This window comes from Sciurus vulgaris (genome assembly GCF_902686455.1).
Source record: "Sciurus vulgaris genome assembly, chromosome: 2".
Taxonomy (NCBI): Eukaryota; Metazoa; Chordata; class Mammalia; order Rodentia; family Sciuridae; genus Sciurus; species Sciurus vulgaris.
The window spans coordinates 3,403,066-3,427,675 of record NC_136462.1 but is presented as its reverse complement, the minus strand read 5'-3'; the positions used below and the strand labels follow the sequence as shown (position 1 = coordinate 3,427,675).

The window sequence follows — 24,610 nt, the reverse complement described above, 5'->3', positions numbered from 1 at the left end:
CAGCAGTGGTTAGTCTTATATAATCTTATGTAGATAGTTAAGGTGTTGTTCCTGTGGGTTATGTGGGATGTTGGTGTTCAAAGTTGAAGCTCAAACAAAGCAGGAGATGTTTTTATCTGCATTTCTTGTTAATAGTTAGGCATTTGCTTTTGAATGGAGTCTAAATATTGTGGGGTTTGTGTTATGGACATTTGACATGAAAATCTGAGGTGAAGAACTTGATATGAACTTTGCATAAGCTGAACCCAGAAGTTCTGATCCAAGCATTATGTTTAACCATCCTTTATGCAGTCAGTATCTTTATTTTTTAATACCTTTATTTAATTTTTTTTTTTAATATGGTGCTGAGGATCAAACCCAGTGCCTCACACATTCAAGGAAAGTACTCCACCACTGAGCTCCAACCCCAGCTCCAGCCAGTACCTTTATGACAGCATTGACTGCATAAGCAAATTCTAGAATCAGAATCCTGGAAATGAGTAGACCTAGGACCAATCCTCATTTGTTTTCTGCTCTTAGACTTACCCAGAAGGATAATTTTAAACTGGGCAAGCATCTTTTGTTATGAAAGACATTTGAGGCTATTTTTGATAACATTCTTTTCATATTATATCTCCAACTCTTTCCTTGTTTCCTCTTCCCTTGCTTAACCTTTACCTATCAGAAGCCTGCCAGTGGTACCCGCAGGCATTTATTAGGTTTGCTAGTCTAGTAGATTTAGGAGTTTATTTTTTCTTCTGTTAAATCATCAAAAGACGTTGAAGATGTTCAGTGAAAAACTTGCATATAGCACGGTAATGTATTCCAATTTTTTCCCCATTTTTATTAACTTAGTTCAGGTTCTTAACATTTGTTTCTTACTACTCACATAGTTTTACCTATTGCTGTGGAACAAACCACCCCACAACTGGGTAGTATAAAACAACCATTTTATTATGCTCACAGATTGTGTAAAAGGCCTCAGTTGCAGGGATCTTGAAAGACTAGCAGGATTGAACACATTCTAGACTTTTCATGGCTCACTTATCTGGCACCTTGGCAGATGTGGTTAGAATACTGGCTCAGCTGGGACTTTTGCCAGAGCAAGCTGCACAGGAGGCCTCTGTGTGTCCATACTTCTCCTATGCTGTTGGGCTGCTTCTGTGCAGGCTCAGTGTTCAGCAAACAAGGCAGAAGCTGCCTCCTTTTCTTCTTCTTCATCATTATCTTCTGTTTTTGTTTTTTGGGGTTTTTTTAAGTACTGGGGATTTAAACCAGGGGTGCTTTACTGTTGAGCTCCATCCTTCAACCCTGATTATTTTGAGACAGGGTCTCAAAGGGTTGCTGAGGGCCTCCCTGAGTTGCAAAGGCTGGCATAGAACTTGTGATTCTCTTATCTTAGTTAGTGGGATTACAGGCATATGGTGGTGCCCAGATGCCTTTCTCAAATAACTTTAAGTCACAGTGTTGCTTCTGCCATTCTATCTTGACAGAAGCACTCCTACTCAGATTCAAGGGGAAGGGACATGGACTTTGTGGGAGGTGTGTCACAGACTTTGGTGTCATATTAATAGTGCTTATATCTGACCTACTATTTTATTGTGTGGCCTTAGGCAAGTTATTAACTTCTTTGTGACTCAGTTACTCCGCCTGTGAAACAATTTGTAATAGTAGCCCTAGAATGAGGTCTTTCATGACTTGGTCTCCTTTACCGTTTTGTCCACATCTCATACCTCTCTTTCTTGCTCACTGCATTGGGGAGCCCCTTGCTGTTCTTTGAACACACCATGGTCACTCCAGCCTCTGGATCTGCTGATTGCCTGGAATACCTTTCTTCAGATGTCCACATGGGTGATGCTTTTACCTCCTCAGTTGTCATCTTGGGAAGGCTTTCTCTGAATACCCATCGCCCTCTCAGCTTCCCAACTCTGATGTAGGTTTTCTTCTCCATTGCATTATTACCTTCTGCCATATCACATGATTTACATTTTTCTTTTGTTTATTGTGCTGTGTCCTTTTCCCCGGCATATCAAACGCTCCATAAAAGCATGACTGTTTTGTTTACTGATACTATTCCAAATACCTAGAACTTACATTCATTTACTGTGTGTGATCAGTAAATATCGGTTGAACTGAGTGATTGAAACAAATGAGCAAACACTCAAAGCAGTACCATACGCAGTGATACATAAATGTTGGTCACCACTGGCATCAGTGGTCTGCTTCTGGGTTGTCTTACCTGTGTGCCTTCCGCAGTTCACTCCAGTGAGATATGGCCTTTTTCTCTTTTCTTGAAACCTTGGGCTGCTTTCTTAAGGAGCCTCATGATGGAAAGAGTCTGGGCTAGAGATGAGAGCCTGAGACTGGTTGAGGGAAAATCTGAAGACACTTGTGAAGTAGAGTGGACAAGAGATGGAGCAAAAAAGAAGGAGCAGCAACACAGAAAGGGAGAAGTTGGGATTTGGAGTTGCAGGCCTGGTTTTGAAACAGATTTAATTTATGCCTTCTATTATTTATTTATTCATTTCTGCAGTTCTTGGGGATTCAACCTAAGATCCCTTGCATGCTAGACAATTGCTCTACCGCTGAGCCACATCCCCAGCCCTGCCTCATCTTTTGTATTTAAAAAAAAAAAAAAAAAAAAAAAAGGTATCATCTACCCCTGAGCATTATTGTGATTAAAGAAAATAACACATAAGCCAGGCATGGTGGCCCAGGCCCATAGTCGTAGCTATTCAATAGGCGGAGGTGGGAGGATCACTTGAGCCTGGTAGTTTGAGACCAGCCTAGGCAACGTAGTGAGACCCCCATCCCAAAAAAGAGGAAAAGAAAATATCAGAGTGCTTTGGTCCTGTCCACTCTCTATGGTAGGTATTCTATAAATGTTATTCCCTCATAGGATAGCTTTTGTAATGTATTCTAGTGTTAAAACTGAATAATGCAAAATCTGAGTAATTCATAGCCTTTTGATTTAGAAATAAACTAAATCAGTAGATGTACTTTTTCTACTTATGTCTAACTACTCACTTACATACACTTCATACTCCAGCAAGCAAGTCTGCGTGGCCACATATTCTTCCAGTGTTCTCACCTGCTGCATGCCAGTGCCTGTGTACTGAGAATACAGAGGTGAGACAGACCTGCCTGCAAGGAGCTCATAGTGAAGTTTTATTTGTTTGTTTAACAGGGTATACTAGGAGGTTGAACTCAGGAGCACTTACCACTGAGCTACATCCTCAGCAATTTTTAGGTTTTTTTTTTGAGACAGGTCTTGCTAAATTTCCCACGTTTCCCTCAAACTTGTGATCTTCCTGCCTTGACCTCCCTTGTAGCTGGAATTATAGATGTGTGCTGTGCTGCTAGGAATTTAACTAAGCAAAAGAAATGCCAAGTGAAAAAAATAAAGATAAGGAATTGCCATCAATCACAAGGTCAAGGAACTATAAAGCCTTTTTTTCTTTCTTCCTAGTGTTATTGGCACGTGAAATGAGAATTGAGAAAGATGAAAGTGGCTTTAACATGTAGGTAGGGAGAGCCTACGCAGTGTGGAAAGTAGATTGAAGAGACCACAGGGGAGGCGGGGCCTGAATTATGGACTACTCCCAAAGATGAGCCCAGTGGTGGTAGAAATGGAGAAGTAACATATTGGAGGGATCAAGGGATAAAACCACAAGTGTAATATTTAGAAGTGAGGGGAGAGGGTAAGGGAGGAATGACCCCCTTAAGTTTCTCATTTACACCACAAGATAGATCATGTTTCATCAACAGGGAAAAAAACCCAAAAACCTATAGGAGTTTCAGGCTTGGGGAGGTGGGGATAATCAGTTTCATTTCCCTTCAGCAGGTTACCTCAACCTTGGCATTTGAGACAAACAGTTCTTGGTCGTGTATGTCTGTCATGTGCATTGTAAGATGTTAATAGCATCCCTGACCTCTACCATCCAGATGCCAGTAACATCCCCTCAGTCATTTTTTTTGTTTTTGTTTTTCTCTAGTACTAGGGTTTGAACCCAGGGGGTTCACTGAGCTTCGTCCTCAGTCGTTTTTATTTTTTTGGTATAGGGTTTCACTAAGTTGCTGAGGGTCTTACTGAGTTTCTGAGGCTGACCTCAAACTTGGAATCCTCCTGCCTCCTCCAGAATTGCTGGGATTACAGGCATGTGCCACTGTACCTGGCTGCATCCCCTTAGTTATAACCACCAAAAATGTCTCCATATAATATCAGATGTCCCCTGTGGGAACAAAATCATCCTGTTTCTGGTTGAGAGTCACTGCACTAAAGCCTTCATCTAGGTCAATTTTTGGAAAGTTGATTTGCCAAAAAGTCAGTTCATTCAAAACCAGTATGCTGAATGACCAATTCAAATGATTGATGAACTGAATTTTATTGGTTTTCAAATTACTTAGAAAACTTCCCAACAGTTGGTATTAAATGAGACTTTTAACAGCTTTTAAAGATTTGTGCCTTTCTAGTTGGTTAATTTTCATTAAAAGGAAGGTTAAATTTGTTGAAAGTTAAGGGTCATGAGAAAATTATTATATTTAGTATTCAGAAAAATATTTTCATCACCAGTAACCAATATTTTGGCATTTCATTTGACAGTCTTTTTTAGTTCATATTGATACCTTTCTAATCCTCTTTTCCTCCTTTTGTCTCAATATCTTTAGGACTATTAATTGCCCCTCCCTTTTATGTTATAGATGGATGTAATACCTTTATTTTATTTATTTATTTTTATGTGGTGCTGAGGATTGAACCCAGTGCCCCTCACACCTGCCAGGCAAGTGCTCTACACTGAGCTACAGCCCCAGCCCTTGCCTTTTCTTTTCTAACTTTACCTATCTTTTAGTGGTTTTTGTTTTTAACCAGTTTACAGTTTACTTTTTCATGAATTCATATATATGGGTAATAATATATGCATGTTCATAATATTATCCATTATAATAATCTTTCTGAATATGGGTGCATCCTTTCACCAGTTTGTACACCCTCAGCTTTATGAATGAGGACCACAAGTGTGCAAAAGTGCAAGAGGGACTCTATCCAGGGTGATTGAGAATTTATATAATGCAGACAGACTTAGTTGAAAGAGAATGACTGTAAGTCTCTTTTATTCTTTCAGTTGTTTATTTCAACATATATGTCTGTGATTCTAAACAACTCAATATACTGCTACTGCTACTTGGTTCCCTCCCCTGCCATCCACCATTTCAGACATTTTCTGTTGACTTCCTACTAAAGAAGATGAGGTTTGCCAGTTAACCCACTGTCCCTTTCCCTTGCTTCCATCCATCTGTCTTTAGCCTCCGCCTATAAATGTGTCACTGTTGTGGTTAGGTCACTATCCAGTCTGCACATACTGGAGGTCTGTGGAGCTGTTCACATCCAAGGTGTATAGTGGGCGGTGATGACCTCTTTTCACTTTCTCTCCTTCCTGGAGTTAATGATTTGCTTAGATTTTTGTGACTTGTACCTTTATGCACCTCCTCTGTATTAGAGGCATCAGACATTCTCATTTGTGCTTGCTAGGTAGTGGTCATCCCAGAATCTCCCCTCACCCCCTTTTTTTTTTTCTTCAGGACTCCCTTTGCCTTTCCTATTAGATCCTGTTTCCTTGACCTCTTGTCTTCCTCTTTTTTTGGTTCATTGTCAGGTCTCAATGGAGCAGTTCCTCCAGAGATTGATTTTTTGTTGTTGTTGTTCTGGAAATTGAATCCAGAGGTGCTTTACCATTGAGTCACATCCCTAGTCTTTTTTATTTGTATTTTGAGGCAGGTCTTGCTAAGTTGCTTTGGTCCCTGCTAAATTGCTGAGGTTGGTCTCGAACTTGCGATCCTCCTGCCTCAGCCTCCCAAGATGCTGGGATTATAGGTGTGCATCACTGCACCCAGCTCCTCCAGAGTATTTTTTTTTTTTTAATTGTAAACAAATGGGATACATGTTGTTTGTCTGTTTGTACATGGGTTAAAGGCATACCATTTGTATAATCATAAATTTACATATGGTAATGTTGTTTGATTCATTCTATTATGTTTCCCTCCCCCCCACCCCTCCCACCCTTCTTTTCCCTCTAAACAGTCCTTTCTTCCTCCATTCTTGCCCCCCTCCCTAACCCTAACCCTAACCCTAACACTAACTCCTCCCGCCCTCCCCCTTATGTGTCATCATCCACTTATCAGCGAGATCATTCGTCCTTTAGTTTTTTGAGATTGGCTTATCTCACTTAGCATGATGGTCTCCAATTTCATCCATTTGCCTGCAAATGCCATGATTTTATCGTTCTTTATGGCAGAGTAATATTCCATTGTATATATATATATACACCCCCGTTTCTTTATCCACTCATCAATTGAAGGACATCTAGGTTGGTTCCACAATCTGGCTATTGTGAATTGAGCAGCTATGAACATTGATGTGGCTGTATCTCTGTAGTATGCTGATTTTAAGTCCTTTGGGTATAGACCAAGGAGTGGGATAGCTGGGTCAAATGGTGGTTCCATTCCAAGTTTTCTAAGGAATCTCCACACTGCTTTCCAGAGTGGTTGCACTAATTTGCAGCCCCACCAGCAATGTATGAGTGTACCTTTCTCCCCACATCCTCGCCAACACCTGTTGCTTGTATTTTTGATAATCGCCATTCTAATTGGGGTGAGATGGAATCTTAGGGTGGAAAAAATATGGAACGCTTCACGAATTTGCGTGTCATCCTTGCGCAGGGGCCATGCTAATCTTCTCTGTATCGTTCCAATTTTAGTATATGTACTGCCGAAGCAAGCACCAGAGTATTTCTTGAGAAAGTTACGGGAAATAATTTTTAAAAATCCTTGCATGCTTGAAAACAATTTTATTCTGTTTTCACTCTTGATTGATATTGTGCTTGCCTATAGAATTCTAAACTGAATAGCCTTTTTTCTCAGAAGTTTGTCTCAAAGCTCAGTCTTTGAGCTTTCAGAGGTTCAGTGCCATTTTCAGTCTTATTTTTCTGCCCATATTTAAGACTAAGACATGAAAAGGCTGATTGAAGGTTCTGTGCATTTGGTGGGTTTTACAAACTAGGCCTTAGAAAGGAGTTCTCCTGGGGAACTTGTGTTCTCCATATATTTTGTCCTCTCTCTGAACTGGTCAGATTCCAGTATAGGTTTATGCCTAGCTAACCACTTTTCAGGGAGTTGAGCCAGGGAAAAGGGCAAGAGGAAAGGTCTCTGCTTTCTGCTTCCTTTTCTGTTTTTAGTATCCTTGTCCTTACTTGTGCCTTGTGACCAAGTACATTAGATCTTTCATTTTACCCTTTCTGGGGAACCTCCAGTTTTGTTTGCAGAGTAGGAAAGGAGAGCCAGGGATGTCACTCAAGAGTGGCACCTCATCCTGTTCCAGCCTTGCCTTCTGTTCCACTAGCAGAGGCAGTAGGTGCTGCCAGTTCTTCTGGGCCTTGGGGGTTGTGAAGGGCAGAACATCATTTCCCCTTCCTCCACAACTTGCTTTTATATGTCAAGGCATTTTCTTTCTGCTTTCTAGTTTCTAAAAGAATGTTTTGCCATTCTGTTCTCTTTGTCTTGTGGGCTTTTGACTTAGACCTTAATTTTTTTAAAACTCCTTTTAATGAAGTTGGGGAAAGAGAGAACTACGTGTGACCATAATCTTTAACCATAAGTGGTTTAGATATTTTTAAGTCAATTCATCTCTTTGAATTTTTACTGTCAATTGTTATAAATAATAAATAACATTGAGAGGCTTATGAGAAATAGATAGTAAATTTGGCTTGTGGTGTGTGACTCGTGCCAGGGAAGGCTTGCCCTCTTGTCTCATACTGGTGTCTGGCTTGAAATGACTCATCTCCCATTCTAACTCTTCTGCTTGTCATTCTAAGACTTCCTCCCTTCACTTCTAGGATACCTTATTTTCTCCATCTCACCCACGTGCTTAGATGCTTTATTCAACACATCTAACCCATGTGCTTAGAGCTGCTTTATTCAACACAGTAACCGCTAGCCACGTATGGCTACTGAGCACTTGAAATGTGGCCTGTCTGAATTATGACATTCCATAAGCATGAAACATATACCAGATTTCAAAGACAGTATCATTTTAAAAAATGTGTGTGTGGTGTGTGTGTATATGTAAAACTTATGTATAATACCTTTTTATATGAATTACTTGGGGATGTATTGGGTTGAGAAAAATATATTTGACCTGTTTTTTTATGTTATTTGATGTGGCCAAATAGAAAATTGAAAATTATATGTGTTTGATTTACTTTATATGCTTATTGGACAGCATTAATATTCACTCAGATTTTCTTATAAGGCAGAGATTGCCCCACCTTCAGTTACCATTCCCCTTGTTAGTGCCCCACCTGGATTGCCAGTGCTCTGAAGCCTTGGCACAATACTTTTCTGTTTTCATCTCCTGGTAATGCCTGGCACTTATTAGGTCCCTAGCATAGTCACCTGGCTCATTTATTATGCCTTATAGTTCTTCTGAGGATTAGATAATTATTTTTCTTTACACTTTAGTTCACCTACTTTATCTGTAACACTTATTTTATTAAAAGTGAAACTGGTGGCTGGGGATATAGCTCAGAGGCAGAGTGCTTGCCCAGCACATGCAAAGAATTCAATCCCTAGCACCAAAAAAAAAAAAAAAAAAAAAGTGAAACTGAGTGTTAGTTCCCAATTCTTAGTCATATTCTTAGGTGCCTTTTATTTTTAATATGGCTTCCCCTTCATTGTATCTTTTTAAAAAAATTTTTTTAGTTGTTGATGGACCTTTATTGTATTTATTTTTATGTTGTGCTGAGGATTGAACTCAGTGCCTCAGTCATGCGAGGCAAGTGATCTGCCACTGAGCCACAACCCACCCAAGCCCTCATCGTATCTTATGTTCCCATATCTTTCAGTTTTATATTCTGTTGCATTGTTCTGTTTTTCTGATCTTGTTCCAGTATCTCACAGTTTTTCTTTTTAATTATTGTTGCTTTGTAGTCTATTTATTGAGCGCCCCCAACCCCCAGTACAGAGGATTGAACCCAGTGGCACTTTACCACTGAACTATAGCCTCACCCCTTTTTTCTTTTTATTTTGAGACAGGGCTTGCTAAATTGCTGAGACTAGCCAATTTCTCCTGCCTCAGCCTCTGTAGTCCTTGGGATTATAGATGTGTACAACCACACCCTGCTTCTATTGAACTTCTGACTTTGAGATAATTTTAAATTTACAGAAAAACTATCAAAAGAGGACAAATGACAGTCATAGTTCTTCCATGCCAATTCTCATGTCTTACAGTTTTTTTCTTACCTTAAAGCATTGACCTTGACCTCCAATATTATGTTGTGTTGTGTTGTAATATTATGAATTGAGTAGCCCTTATCTGAAGTGCATTTCAGAGTTTTTCAGATTTTGAAATATTTGCATAGACTTTACCAGCTAAGCATCCCTAATCCAAACATCCTAAGTCCAAAATACTCAGAAATCTGAAACTTTCTCAGTTTTCCATTTCAGACTAATTTTTGGATTTGAGAAGCTCCATCAGTAATGATAATGGGCAGCCTTATCTTGTTTCTTAAATGATTATGACATTTCTCCATTTAGTGTAGTATTTGCTGAAAGTTTCTTTCATCTATGATTTTTATCAAATTAAGTAAATTCCATTCTAATCCTAGGTTGCTGAGAGGTTTTTTTTTTTTTTTTGGTTTTTTGTTTGTTTGTTTGTTTGTTTTTAAATCACACATCCTGTAGCTGATAAGTGCATGAGATAATTGCCTGGCTCTTTCAAAAGTGAAATTTAACTTCAAACGTGAAATTTAACCTTTTTTTTTTTTTTTTTTTTCCGATGGTGCTGGGGATTGAACCCAGGGCTTTGTGCATGCTAGAGAAGTATTCTACCACTGAGCTATATCCCAACCCCAAAATTTAACTTTTTAAATATCTCTGAAGTATGAAATACTTGGAAGAGATCCATTTGTTACAATTTGTTTTATAGGTTTTTTACATTTGAAAAACCTGTCCTGTATTAATGAGGTGGCTTGTTATTTTAAGGAATAGAAAGGACATATGGGCATATATGTTCTGTTTTAGGGAAAAGACTAATTGCTCAGTTCAGGAAGGATTGAAATGTAGTATAAAGTTGTTTTAAACTTGGAGACTTGATTTCTTTTCATGTAGGAGGTACTTAGTCTTCTCAAATTCAGGTTGGTTCTCTGCCCCATATGAACAAAGGTAAAACAATTTGGGGATCATATTGATTATATTAAAACAATAGTTTAAAAGATTTTAAAAATAGGTATGCCTAAGCAACATTTTAATTTGTTTTCTTATGTAATGTTTATGATCTATGACTCTTTAAAATATGAACAAAGTTTGTTCCCCTTATTTTTATTGGTGCATAATAATTATAATGAACAAAGTTTTTAAGAACTAATATGTGAAGTAGAAAAATGGAGTAAATTATTATTAGCAGCATCAGGTAGAAAGAAATTGGGATTGTAGACTCCTCTTGGTTTTCTCACTAAACTGTTATGTGGCCTTAATCTCATCTGATAAATGGTGAATGGTGGCTTTAGCTTTTGCTGCTTTACAGGCTGGGGTGAGGATCGGATGTGCAGGTACTGTTGCTAGCTTGTAGAAAAGTTAAGCTCTGGGTGACCAGAAGGCAGTCCTGTTACTCCCATCCCGTTTTATGTGATATCCACATATTCAGAATACAGATTCTCTTCAATTTATGGTGGGGTTACACCCTAATAAGTCCATCTTAAACTGAAAATACCATTAAGTCACAAGTGCACTTAATACTCCTAACCTATCAAATGCCATAGCTTAGTTTAGCTTACCGTAAATGTGCTCAGAGTATTCATATTCATACAGTTTGCCCAAATCATCTAACACAAGGCTGTTTTATAATACATTGTTGGACGTCTCATGTAATTTATTGAATACCTGTATCCCAAAAATGCTAACATTTCAGTGCACTGCATTCTTGTTTACTCCCACGATTGCCAGGGGGACTGGGGAGCCCTCTTGTGATAGTTCATGCTGCTTGCACAGCCTGAGGGGAAGCTCTCAATTCAAAATTCCAAGTACAGTTTCTACTGAACACTTATCACTTTGTACAATGGTAAATTTGAATCGTAAATCAGAAACTGTTTACATAATATCTTTGTTGCCAGCCCCCCCCCCCACTGGGGATTGCACCCAGGGGTGCTTAATCACTGAGCCACATCCCCAGCCCTTTTTATATGTTATTTTGAGACAGGGTCTCACTAAGTTGCTCAAAACCTAATTACTGAGGCTGCCTTGAATTTATGATGCTCACCCTTCCAAGTCTCTGGGATTACAGGTGTTTGCCACCACCCCAGGCTCTAATATCTTTTTTGAACACTCAATTGAACTGCAATACTGTATTTTTCTTCTAGCATTCTCTTGGGTTTTCATAAATGTATATATTATGTGGTTTAATTCCTTTGAAGTGCTAGATACTTTAGGATTAAAATTAAAGTGATAATGTTTTGTTTATTCAGCTAGGAGCTCTTAAAACTTGGCAGGCACTAAGTGTTCCCTCATTTCCTTCTTTGTGTATGTTGCATTGTAGCACACCTCACATGGAGATGGGCGGCAAGAAGTCACCTCCCGCACTGGGCGCTCTGGAGCTCGGTGTAGAAACTCCATAGCTTCCTGTGCTGATGAGCAGCCTCACATCGGAAACTACAGACTGTTGAAAACGATCGGCAAGGGGAACTTTGCAAAAGTGAAATTGGCACGACACATCCTTACAGGCAGAGAGGTAAATATGAACTGTGCCTATTTCTGTTACTTTGTACATGGGAGAAAGAGGAAGAGAATGTACATATTTAGGATTATTTCTAAGTTAATTAAACTTCTTTTAAAAGAATGAAACATTAATTATCTGGGAATCTTTTTGCTTTCCTGTTTACATTTACATTACTGTAAAAGTTGTAAATATTAATGTTAAGTGAATAATCTTTACCTTTAAAAATGAGTAGTGTTGGGGCTGGTATTATAGCTCAGCGGTGGAGTCTTTGCCTATCATGTGTGAGGCACCGAGTTCAATTCTCAGCACCTCGTGTAAATAAATAAAAAATGAAGGTACATCAACAATTAAAAAAGAATATTAAAATAAAAATGAGTAGTGTGTTCTTTTTCAGTAGAATTGTCCTACTGCAAAAATTATCTTTAACTCCGTGCATGCACTTAAGTGTGAGCTCATGGTACTTGGAAACCAATAGAATTGTTTTATTTACAGATTTATTCCCATAGGTTTCCTTAGCTCAGTATTTCTGGTAGCCTGTGACTGATGAGTTTCTGTTTAGGAAGGCACACACTTTTCCAACTTTTGTGATGTTGACTTTCTGCTCAACTGCATTCCTTATCAAAAGTACATCCTGAGTACTCTTCGCCCTTCTGTGTGGTGATCACTTTTGGGAAATATTTGTTGCCTTCTTCCGCTAGGCAATTCAAAATTCCAAGTACAGTTTCTACTAAATGTGTGTCACTTTGTACTGTGGTACAGTTGAATCATAAATCAGAAACTGTATTTAATATCTTTGGTTTTTCTTTTTTGTTTTCGCGGGGGTTTTTTGGTATTTGAAATTGAACCCATGAAATTATTAAAAATACTGACACTTCCCTTTATATGACACTGTTTACACTGTATTGAAATTGGCTTATTTGTCTCCACCCATGTCTGTAAGCATAGATGGCAGTACATAACATAGTGCTTGGTGCCAGTTATATACTTAATAAATATTGTTAAATGACTATGCTACTACTGAAGAAAGCCTTAAGAGAAATGATCTCCCATTGCCAGGCTATCCTAATATTTGCTGACCATTTGACAGAAGTGCCATGGCACTGATGCCTGCAGCTCACCAGGCCTGGGGCTGCTGGTGCAGGAACTCTGGGCTAGTCATTCTGTTAACAAGTAGTCTCAGTGACAAAATAAATCCTTTGGATTTTTGGTTAAGATTCCTTGTTGAGATGCCTGGACTGCTTTTGGAATCTGTAAACAACATGAGTGATTGGAGCTCTCCTTGATCAAAAGCTTCCTTAAGGAACAAAACTTCTGAGTTTAGTTCCCACCGATCCCAAATGATTACTCAAGTTTTTTCATGTGGCACAGATGGTAAGCCAGGAGAGTAGTGAGACAGACAGATCCCCCCATGCTGGAGTCTGGCCTGCCATATTTAGGTTCTCATTCCAAAAATGCTTGAATATGACTGCCATCATGGCTTAATTTTAAAATACCCTTGGGTTTTTTTAAACTTTAAACAAAGTCACTTTATTCTTGTTCCCTTACCAACATTGTAGGTATGACCCAGAATCATATAATGTGTAAACATTATTCATTATGTAGAAAGTAAAAGTACTTTGAAATTTCCAAGAGAATCACTTACAGAGAGAGATTAAGTATCTATTCCCACAGATTTGTGTGTGTGTGTGTGTGTGTGTGTTTCTTTTCTTTTTTTTAGTTTTTCAGTAAAATGGAAAGCCAGATCATCAGCTAAGAGTTTGAGTATTGAGGACATATCTGAGAAGACTAAAATAATTACCAGGCAAGCAAAGAGTAAATGGAGTAGAGAAATGCTGTAAATTGCCAGGTAGCCCTCAGGCTTCCCTGAGGTTGGTGACAAAGTATTGACGTGGGAAGATTGGCACGGCTGCACTCATTCTCCAGCCAGTCAGTTGCCCAGTGCAGGCAGGACATTTTCAGAATTGGGACTGTGTCACACAGAAGTGAAGACTGGAGGAAGGAGCTGGGTCTTGTTAGGGAACATCAAAGGGATTCGGGTAGAGGTAGGAACTTGAAGCGGGAAACAGACCACAAATGCAGGGAGCTCAGGCTGGCTGGAAGGAGTGACTGCACTGAGCTAGCGGTAGGGTAGGAGACCTTGGCTGGCAAGTAGGGCAGCTCTACAGTGGGTTCACAGGGTCTTGAGAGGTTGGGGGTACAGCCATGTGAGTGGTTTAGGGATACATCTTGTTTTTCTTTTCTGGAACTTTATCTTTGGTTCACAGAAATTTCACAGTGAGGTACAAGGAGTTGATCTTCACTCATTGTTTTAGTGCATTTTAGACCCTTTCAATTTTTGTCTTTCAGTTCTAGGGATTGTCTGTTTTCTTTTTTGATGGTAGTGGGGTTAAACCACAGGTCCTCTACCACTGAGCCATATCCTCAGCCTTTTCTATATTTTGTTTTGAGACAGGGATCTCCTTAAGTTGTCCAGACTGGCCTTGAGCTTACCCTCCTCCTGCCTCAGCCTCCCAAGTGGCTGGGATTACAGGTGTGTGCCACTGCAGCCAGCCAGTGAGACTGAAACTTGAATAGAGCTTTGACTTTTTAAAAAAATCTGTTTTCTGTCTCTATTTTTGCTTTTGGGGAGGTGGTTTTAATTTTATCTTCTAAACTCTGGGGTGTATGTGTGTGTGTGTGTGTGTGTGTGTGTGTGTGTGTGTGTGTGTGTGTGTTCGTGTTCGTGTTCGTGTGTTCCCTCTTCTCTGCTTATTTTCATCTGTTAATTGTTACTCTCTTGCATTGTCCATCCTGGTATCTTCTTGAGGATAGTAAAAAAAATTTTCTGTTTTTATAAAGTAGTTTTTTTGCTCCCTGCATTGTTTATTTCCTTGAGGCTCTTTCTTCTCTTTTATAGAGACATTCTTTGGAAGTCTGGTATCTCTAGTTGTCCGTCTGTGTTACAGGCAGAGCCCTGAGAAGCTGCTCAGAAGCTGTTGGCAGCACAGGAGACATGCTCACCTGTTCAGGATTGTCCACTTTTATTGGGGAACTCCAGATACCTGTGTCTTTAGGTCTCTTCTCTGGGAATTTTCAGTTTCTCCAGAATCCTTTATTCTGCTTGGTAGGGGCTGAGTGGGGCATCTGGTTGTCTTAGCCCTTGGTGGCAGTCTGTCAAACCCATTTTCTGTCTTTGTTCCTCTCTCCTGTCCCCTGCTTGGCCAATTATCTTGAGTCCAGAGCCTTGTCTGTTTCCACAGAAGCATTTTCTAGCTGCTGCTGCTGCTGCTTGCTTTTATTTACTTATTTTTTATTTTATTTTGTTTTATTTTTCCAGTGCTGGGGATTGAACCCAGGGCCTTGTGCTTGCAAGGCAAGCACTCTACCCACTGAGCTATATCCCCAGCCCTGCTTTTATTTTTTTAAATGTAGTTTTAGTTGTCAATGGACCTTTATTTTATTTATTTGTATGTGGTGCTGAGAATCAAACCCAGTGCCTCACACATACTAGGGAAGCGCTCTACCATTGAGCTCCAACCCCAGCTCTCATTCTCCAGCTTTTTAAGAGCCAGAGGTTAATGAGCAGCAGACATTGTGTAATGACTCTTGACCTTGTGGTTAGCCCAGTGGTCCCACATTTTCTCTGCATCTGGGTCCAGGCTTGGAGCCTTTTCTAGCAATGCTGGCTGACCACACTATCTCTGCTTGATGTTTCCTCATTCTCTCTGTTAAGAAAATATGAACACAGCTTTCTCACTGTTGTCTTCCTACCTGCTCTTTTACTTCTACAGCTAAGTCCCATTGCTGTCAGCCCTCAGCATTTTGGGGGAAGCGTTCATCCTCTCTTTTCTGTCCTGTCCTGGAGAGGGAAAAGGGGCGGGGTAAGGTCTTGAACCTTGTTTACTCTCTGCTTTAAATTCAGTTATAAGAATGATAAAATTGGACCAGGCTTGTGGCTCAGTGGTAGAGCAACCGCCCAGCATGTGCAAGGCACTGGGTTCAATTAACAACACCACATATAAGTAAATAAAGGTTCATCAATGACTTAAAAAATAAGAATAATAAAACCATGATCCTGGGGTAAACTTAATGTCTTGAGATTTCATATAAATGGTTATATCTTTTAGTCACAATTTTTTTGGTGAAGACTATGTTAACATCTTGATGGTAAGTTTAGAGAATAAAGTGGGGGGCCAATCCCAGAATCTAGTATTTTGAATACCATTTTCATTTTTGTGTATGTCCCTTATATGCAAGTATTTTTGTGTGTGTATGTTCCTCATATGTGGAGTTTTTTGTTGTTGTTTTTAGTTGTAGATGGACACAACACCTTTATTATTTATTTATTTTTATGTGGTAGAACCCAGTGCCTCACATGTGCTAGGCAAGTGCTCTTACCACTGAGCCACAACCCCAACCCAATGCAGGTTTTTTCTTTATCCTTTTGGTCACACTCTTGGATCCTGTTTTATCCCCCTCAGAATGTTACCCTAGTAGTCTTCCGTGCTGCTGCTAATGTTCCACTCCTGATGGTCATGTGCAGTGCTATTGATTAGAACAGCTCTTCTCAGGCGGTCTCAGAACTCCTACAAACGCCAAAAGCCTATTGATATTTACTATATTAGAAGTTAACACTAAGCAGCTTAAAATATGGTAACAGTTCTGTCATTTTTAAAAATTTTTGCATACATGTACATAAATTAATAATGTCTGTCTTATTCTAAGGTCCTTCCCATCCCCACCACCCCACCCCTCCCCTCACTCCCCTCTGCATAATCCATAGTTCCTTCATTCTTCCATACCTACCCCCGACTATGGATTAGCATCCGCTTATCAGAGAAAACATTCGGCCTTTAGTTTTTTGGAATTGACTTATTTCTCTTAGCATGTTAGTCTCTAGTTCCATCCAAGAATTTCATTCTTCTTTATGGCTGAGTAATATTCCGTTGTGTATATGTACCATATTTTCTTTGTCCCTTCATCTGTTGAAGGGCTTCTAGGTTGGTTCCATAGTTCAGCTGTTGTGAATTGAGCTGCTGTAAACATTGGTGTGATTGTATCACTGCAGTATGCTGATTTTAAGTCCTTTCAATATAAATGGAGGAGTGGGATAACTGAGTCAAATGGTGGTTCTATTCCAAGTTTTCTGAGGAATCTCCATACTGCTTTCCATGGTGGTTGCACCAATCTGCAGTCCCTCCAACAATGTATGAGTATACCTTTTTTCCTATATCCTTGCCAGTGCTTACTTGTATTCTTGATAATACAGTGCTTACTTGTATTCATTAATACAGTGCTTACTTGTATTCATTCTGACTGGAGTGAAATGAAATCTTAGAGTAGTTTTGGTTTGCATTTCTCTAATTGCAAGAGATGATGAACGTTTTTTTCCTGTGTTTGTTGATTGATGTGTTTCTTCTTTGTGAAGTGTCTGTTCAGTTCCTTAGCCCATTTATTGATTGTATTATTTGGTGTTTTGGTGTTAAGTTTTTTGAGTTCTTTATATGTCCTGGAGATTAATGCTCTATATGAGGTATGAGTGGTAAAGATTTTTTTCCCATTCTGTAGGCTCTCTCTTCACATTATTGATTGTTTCCTTTGCTGAGAAGAAGCTTCCCATTTACTGATTGTTCATTTTACTTCTTGTGCTTTAGGAGTCTTGTTAAGGAAGTCAGGTAGTAAGCCAACATGATGAAGATTTGGGCCTACTTTTTCTTCTGTTAGGTGCAAGGTCTCTATTCTGTTGCTTAAGTGTTTGATCCACTTTGAGTTGATTAATCGTGCAGGGTGAGAGGGAAAGGTTTAATTTCATTTTGTTACATATGGATTTCCAGTTTTGCCAGCACCATTTATTGAATAGGCTATCTTTTCTCCAGCGTTTATTTTTGGTGCCTTTGTCTAGTATGAGATAACTGTATTTTGTCAGGTTAATGTATAATATATTTTTATGAAAAACAACTTTTCCAAAACAGATTATGAGAAGAGTAACATTGTTTAAATTTTATGCAAATCTCTTTATTGTCTGGAAAGATTTTCTGGATTTTCATATCTGCTCTGCATGCAAACTATTTGGGTATATTGTTTTCATTGAAGTATGTGAAAAAATATGCAGCAAGAAAAGGGAGGAGTGTCTTCCCTTTTTTGGATACTGGGGATTGAACCCAGGAGCACTTTCGCCACTGAGCTCCATCCCAAGTATTTTTTGTTTTTATTGTTTTGTTTTGAGATAGGGCACTGCTAAGTTGCTGAAGGTCTTACTAGATGGTGGAGGCTGACCTTGAACTTTCAGTCCTTCTGCCTCTGTCTCCCAAGTTGCTGGGATTACAGGTGTGCACTTACAATGCCCAGCATGGAGGAGGGTCTTAATACTCTTTCAGATTCTTGTGAGTGTTATCCTTTAATAACACTGTACCAAAACTCAGGATGTAGTAGTTTCTTTATGCAGGCACTGATTAATCAATAGATCAAAAAAAGTTAATACAACAGTTTGTTTCAGCTCAAAATTTGCAGATTTAGAAGTAAGCAAACAGGGTGAAAGAAAGCTTTATATTCTTATAACAGAACTAAAAAGCATCAAACTTATCAGTACAGGGAAAGATGAACATGTAAACCTACAAATTAACAATCACTGATTTACATTCATGGAAACACTGTTTTAATTGTGGTAAAATATACATAACATAGCATTCACAATTGTTACCATTTCTAAGTGTATAGTTTAGTGGCATTAAAGACTTGGTATTGTTGAACAACCATCACCATCCACTCCAGAATAGGTAATCAGTCCTCATTTTATGCGCATTTCATATTGCAAATTTATCAATTCGATATAAGTTACTTGTCACACCAAAGTCAATCCTCACAGGGCTTTGACAGTAATTCTTGGATATACACAGAGTGGTGAGAAATGCACATCCCCAAGCTGAGGACCAGTTAGGTGGTGCTCTGCTGTCTTGTTTCAGCCCTTATACTGTAAACAGATGTCATTTTTGCAGACTATTTAATGACATTTTTTTCCCCATAGCTTTATGGTAGTAAAATTGAAGTACAATAAAATGTACATATTTGAAGTATGCAATTTGATCAGTTTTGACATGTATGTAACCAATACAATCTATAAAAATCATTTCCATTACTTTTTTTAAATTTGAAATCATGCAGACTGTTTCCTGCATGATTTATTACATTAGAATTCAGTCACCTTAAGATATATAGAAACCCACCTCCACATGTCAACTCTTTCAAATTAAATGGCACCCTTATAAATATCTCAGAGGTCAAGGAAGAAGCCACAAGAAAAGTAAATAAAGAGTGCTTTGAACTAAGTGATAATAAAAGCTTAAAATATCAGGATCTCTGGGATGAAGCAGTATTCATATGAACATTTATAACAAAGCACTTGTGTCAGAAAGAAACTAGAATAACAAATTATTTTCAAATTATGTATTAGGAAGAAAAAAACGAGGATTAAAAATATATGAAATAGAGAAGAAATAATAAAAAAGCAAGAACACAAGAATTATTATCAATGGAAAGGGAGCTATCAAAACAACCCTACAGATGCTAAAAATATATTAAGGTAATATTAACAATCGAATGCCAATGTATGTAATAGCTTACATAACATGGTCTGTATTAGAGAAAGATCTGTGTGCTGTTGAGAAGAAAGTGTATTCAGTCATTGATGGATGAAATATTCTGTGTATGTCTAAGTCTGAATTATCAGTAGTTTTTTTTTTTTTTTTTTTTTTTTTTTTTTTTTTTTTTTACTTTTGTAGCCCCTCGCCCTCCCCGTACTGGGAATTGAGCCCAGGGGTGCTTAACCACTGAGTCACATCCCAGCCCTTTTTATATTTTATTCAGAGACAGGTTCTCACAGACTTGATAAGGGCCTCGCAAAGTTACTGAGGCTGGCTTTGAACTCACAATCCTCCTGCCTCAGCCTCCTGAGGAGCTGGGATTACAGGTGTGCACCACCATGCCTGACTATTCTGTAGCTTCTTTATTTAGTTTTTGTTTGGAGGATCTATCTAGTGGTGACAGAGGCATGTTAAAGTTACCCAGTACTGGGCTGCGGTGGTGGCTCAGTAGTAGAGCGCTTGCCTAGTACATGTGAGGCACTGGGTTTGATTTTCAGCACAGCATCACATATAAACAAATGAATAAAATAAAGGCCCAGCAACAACTTTAAAAAGTATATATGTGTGTGTGTATGGATAGATAGAAAGTTACCTGGTATTATTGTGTTGTGATCTGTTTGATTCTTAAAATTGAGCAGGGCTTATTTGATGTATGTAAATGCTCCCTTGTTTGGGGCATAAATGTTTACAATTGTTATGTCTTGCTGATGTATAAATTCCCTTAAGTAATATGAAATGGCCCTTTTTGTACCTTCTAACTAACTTTGAAGTCCACATTGATATGAGGATGGAAACCCCTGCTTGTTTATGCAATCCTTGTGAGTGATACATTTTTCGCATCCTTTCACCTTCAGTCTGTGGATTTCTTTGCCTGTGAGGTGATTCTCTTGGAGACAGCATATTGTTGGGTCTTGGTCTTAAATCCAGTCTGCCAGTCAGTGTCTTTTGATTGATGAGTTGATTATTATTGAGATAGGATTTATATTCCCAATCATTTGGGTTTATTCCTAGTTTTATTTTGAATTAATTTCTCCTTTGATTGATTATTCCTTAGTGTAGTTTTTCCCTTTGCTGGTATTCACTTTTTTTTTTTCCCATTTCATCCTCATAAAATATTTTGTTGAATGTTCTGTAGTGCAGGCTTTTCAGTTGCAGATTCGTTTAACTTTTGTTTATAATGGAAGATTTTAATTTCATCTTCAAATCTGAAGCTTAATTTTGCTGGATATAGGATTCTTGGTTGGCATCCATTTTCTTTCAGAGCTTGGTGTATGTTATTCCAGGACATTCTAGCTTTGAGGGTCTGGGTTGAGAAATCAGTTGAGATCTGAATTGGTTTTTCCCTATATGTAATCTGATATTTTTCTCTTGCAGCCTTTAAAATTCTATTCTTATTCAGTATATTAAGCATTTTCATTATGATGTGCCTTGGATCGGTTATAATTTTGTACATTTGGGGTCCTGTAAGCCTCTTGTATTTGATTTTCCATTTCATTCTTTAAGTTTGGGAATTTTCTGATATTATTTCACTGAAAAGATTGTACATTCCTTTGGTTTATATCTCCATGCCTCCTCCTATCCCGATAAATCTTAAATTTGGTCTTTCCATGTTGTCCCATAATCTTGGAAGTTCTGTTTATGGTTTCTTAACATCTTCTCTCTGTGGTCAACTCTATTTTTAAGATTATGTATTTTGTCTTCATTGCCTGAGGTTCTGTCTTCCAAGTGGTCTAGTCTGTTGTTGATGCTTTCTGTTGAATTTTTAACTTGGTTTATTGTTTCCTTCATTTTGAAGATATGTTATTTTATTTATTTATTTATTTATTTATTTATTTATTTATTTATTTATTTATTTGAATCTCTGCCTCTTTATTGAAGTAATCTTTCACTTCCTATATTTTCTCTGCCTTCATCTTTTCAATCCTTTACTTCACAGATCAGTTTAACTGTGTACATTCTAAACTCCTTCTCTAACATTTCTCCCACTGTGGTATCAGTGGATTCTATTATTGGAGTATCTTGGTTTGTTTGGGGCAGTTTGTTCCCCCTTGCTTTTTCATGTTGTTTGTGTGTCTACCCATCTAAGTACGGATTCAAGACAGGAGAGTTTCTACCCTGGAACACATTTTTTAATGTTTTTTGTTGATTTTCCTCTTCATTGTGGTTCCAAATCAGCACTTGAAGTGATGTGCCTTGCAGAGGAAATACGTGTGTTAGAAGAGCTTCACTCAGGCATGAGTTCAGCATTAACCAGCTGTGAGCACAGAAGGTCCCTAGGGAGGCCCTCACACACAGCAGGCTTGTGTGCTCACTGTTGAAAATGTGACCAGAGGCTAGCACTGTCAGGAACCCTGTGTTGTCCCTGGGAGCAGTGGTTCAGCATTTACTAAGTTGCTGTTCATAGCAACTTCATAGAGCATTTCTGTGAATAATAAGAATTGTCTGTATGTTTTTGAAAAAAAGAGACTTAATGATTTCTGATAGTTTCCCTTCATATCCCACACATGCAGGAAGGTGTTAGCAAACATCATAGGCTTTCCTCATTTGTCTGAAGAGGTCCGATTCTGTTTATGTTTGCAAGAGTGGAGCCCTAGGAGGCAAATTGAGAGAGCTCTGAACACAGGTGGGATGTCTGAAAGGTTGTTGAGTGCCCAGCTTAGCCTCATAGTGGCTGGGAGAAGCATTGGCCCTTCTCCTGGGATCTTCCACATTCTGCTTGACACAGTTATTTTTCCTGGACTGTTACTTTTTTTCCTTCTTTAAGCACACTGTATTCTTGTCTTCCTGAGCCTGTTATTTGTGTCACTATAGAAATTGTTGGAAGTCACTTGTCTACTAATGGCACCTCTTCCATTCTGTCATTCTGTCAGTGCTTCATTTGACCTGTCAGGTGAGAGAAGAGAGAGATGCATGTGATCAATCAGTATGCCATGTTTAACTGAATTTCCTCATTGTGGTTATGGAAAACTTTGCATTTAATTATTTTAAGTTCTGTATTTCACAAGTTAGAGAGTCTAGACTTAATATAAAAAGTAGTATTGCCCTAGACATCCCCATTCATACTGATTCTTTAGGTTTTACTTTCCTGTGTTTAATGATATGCCCATTGTTATGTGTGTTTATTTTCCAGCTTAGGCATAACCTATGGACTTTTAAAGTCATCATTGACTTAAAAAGTAAACACTGTTATTATTGGAATGTAACACACATACAGAAAAAGTATGCGTTTGTATAAGCCTGACCCAGGGCAGACACATTCTATGCCCTTGCCTAGAAGCCTCTCTTTGCCTCCTGCGGGTCACTTCACAGTCCCTCATGTCCAGGGAAGCAGTATTTTAACACTGTAGGTTAGTTTTGTCTCTTTGGCTTTTTTAACATACTAATGGAATCATACAGTATGTTACTTTGTGTCTGCCACTTTTACTTCCTGCTTATAACATTCTCCCATGTTGTGTTTGTTAGGTTTTAATTTGAAATTTTATTTTGCATCCAACTGTTATAGTTTTTTAATTTGGTCTCTAACCATTATAGACTAAGTTGTAACCCCTCAAATTCATATGGGAAAGCCCTGACCTTATGTATGGTGAATTGTGACAGTGTTTGGTAATAGTCTTTATAGAAGATTAAATGAGGCTACAAGGGTGAGCCCTGATCAATAGGATTTGTGTCCTTATTAATAAGAAAAGACAACAGAGAACTGACTCTCCCACCATGTGAGGACACGGTGAGAAAATAACTGTCTGCAAGCCAGGAAGTGGCCCTCATCGGAACCTATCCTGCTGACACCTTGATCTTGGACTTCTAGTTTCCAAAACTGTGATAAAATAAATTTCTGTTTATTTTCCCAGTCTATAGTTTTTTGTTATGATAGACCAAGCAGACTAATACATCATTCTTCAGGCTACTATGCCCCCTTAAGGGACTTGAGATCTTTTTTTTTTTTTTTTAAACCTGCTCTTTTAGCAGTTATGAATGCTTTAACGCCTTTCAGGGGTAGAATTTAGGATCATTTGACCTGCAGTGAATTGACAGGAAGTGGAAAATAAGGATTGTTCTCTAGCAGATCCGATCTGTTGAAGCATGTTGGGGAATCCCTTCTCATGCATGAACTATCTTTATCCCTGTTTTGTATTTTTCCACTTTGCTTCTGGTATCTGGGTGAATAAATGAACTTTCCCAGAACTTTCACAGTAAAGGGCAGGGACACTCCTCTTTCCATACCTAGTGACCCCCCTTGGCTTTCACTATGTCCCCTTTGTCCCTATCCTCTAGTCTGTCTACAACCATGGCAGTGAGTAGGTTGTCTCCTCTCTTGTCTCTACCTTTCCAAGGCATTGCCACAGCAATGTCCCAGAGTTACCTTCTCTTTGAGTGACCTTAAAGGTCTCATCTCTGAGCTCTCCAGGTCTGTACCAAGGTTAATTTGATATTTGAATCATCATAGCAAGGAATTGGGAAGAAGAAGGGATTAGAAATGTCCCCCTCAGGCTTCATTGCTGCACATACACATGTCACATTAAGTGATAGTGTTTCACTCTGGGAATATCATGGCTTTGTTAGAATGACTTTTCTCCAATTCTGGGAAACCAAATGCAAAATATATGAGCTTCTTTCTGAAGAAACTTCCTGAAGAGGAAGTGTGTAAGAACAGAAGCAGAGTAGAATAAGAAGAGGACATGGCACAGAATCAGAAGAAGTTGGTGATTGTGAGTCTAGTCATGCACCAGAAACTGGATCTCAGAAGATCAGAGGGAAGAGGAGTGGGAAGGGCAGCAGCGCTGTTGTATTTGGAAGATGAGAACAGAATCGTGGTCATAAAAGGACAGTATAGCTAAGGGGTTTCTTGGAAATTGGAAGATCCAAGTATACCACATAAAATTACTTAGAAAAGGAAAGTTTGAAGAAAATTATAATCCTTTTTAAAACCATATTCCTCTCTGTTTTAACACCAGAAACTCACTCTACTCACTGTCCTCTCTCTCATGTGAGAGAGGTTACTGGTTGTGAGTATTCAAGGTCTCACTCAGATCAACTCAGCAAACTCTTATTAAAGTACTGTGCCCATACACTATGCCAGGGCTGTAAAGATGAAAAGGTGACTTTTCCCCGTTTGATATGGACACAGATAGTCAGTTTTCACATATTTTAGCAGCCAGTGTTTTCTTTCATTTTCCAAATACAGAACTGAAATTCTTTCCAAGGACACACACATTCACACTCTCTGCGCCTCCAATTCTGACTCCCAGAG

General features: G+C 38.7%; 1 protein-coding gene across 14 annotated transcripts in view; it reads left to right on the top strand.

Annotated features, from left to right (window-relative positions):
• Positions 1-24,610, top strand: part of MARK3 (microtubule affinity regulating kinase 3) — a 94,131-nt gene that overhangs the window by 8,080 nt on the left and 61,441 nt on the right. For 11 of the 14 annotated variants that reach the window (XM_079130077.1, XM_079130088.1, XM_079130081.1 and 8 more), the window contains one exon: positions 11,564-11,755. The exons of the other annotated variants lie outside the window; for them this stretch is intronic. In XM_079130077.1, the coding sequence (XP_078986203.1) occupies positions 11,564-11,755 (192 nt within the window). The remainder of the gene's footprint in view (positions 1-11,563; positions 11,756-24,610) is intronic. 14 annotated transcript variants of the gene reach the window in all.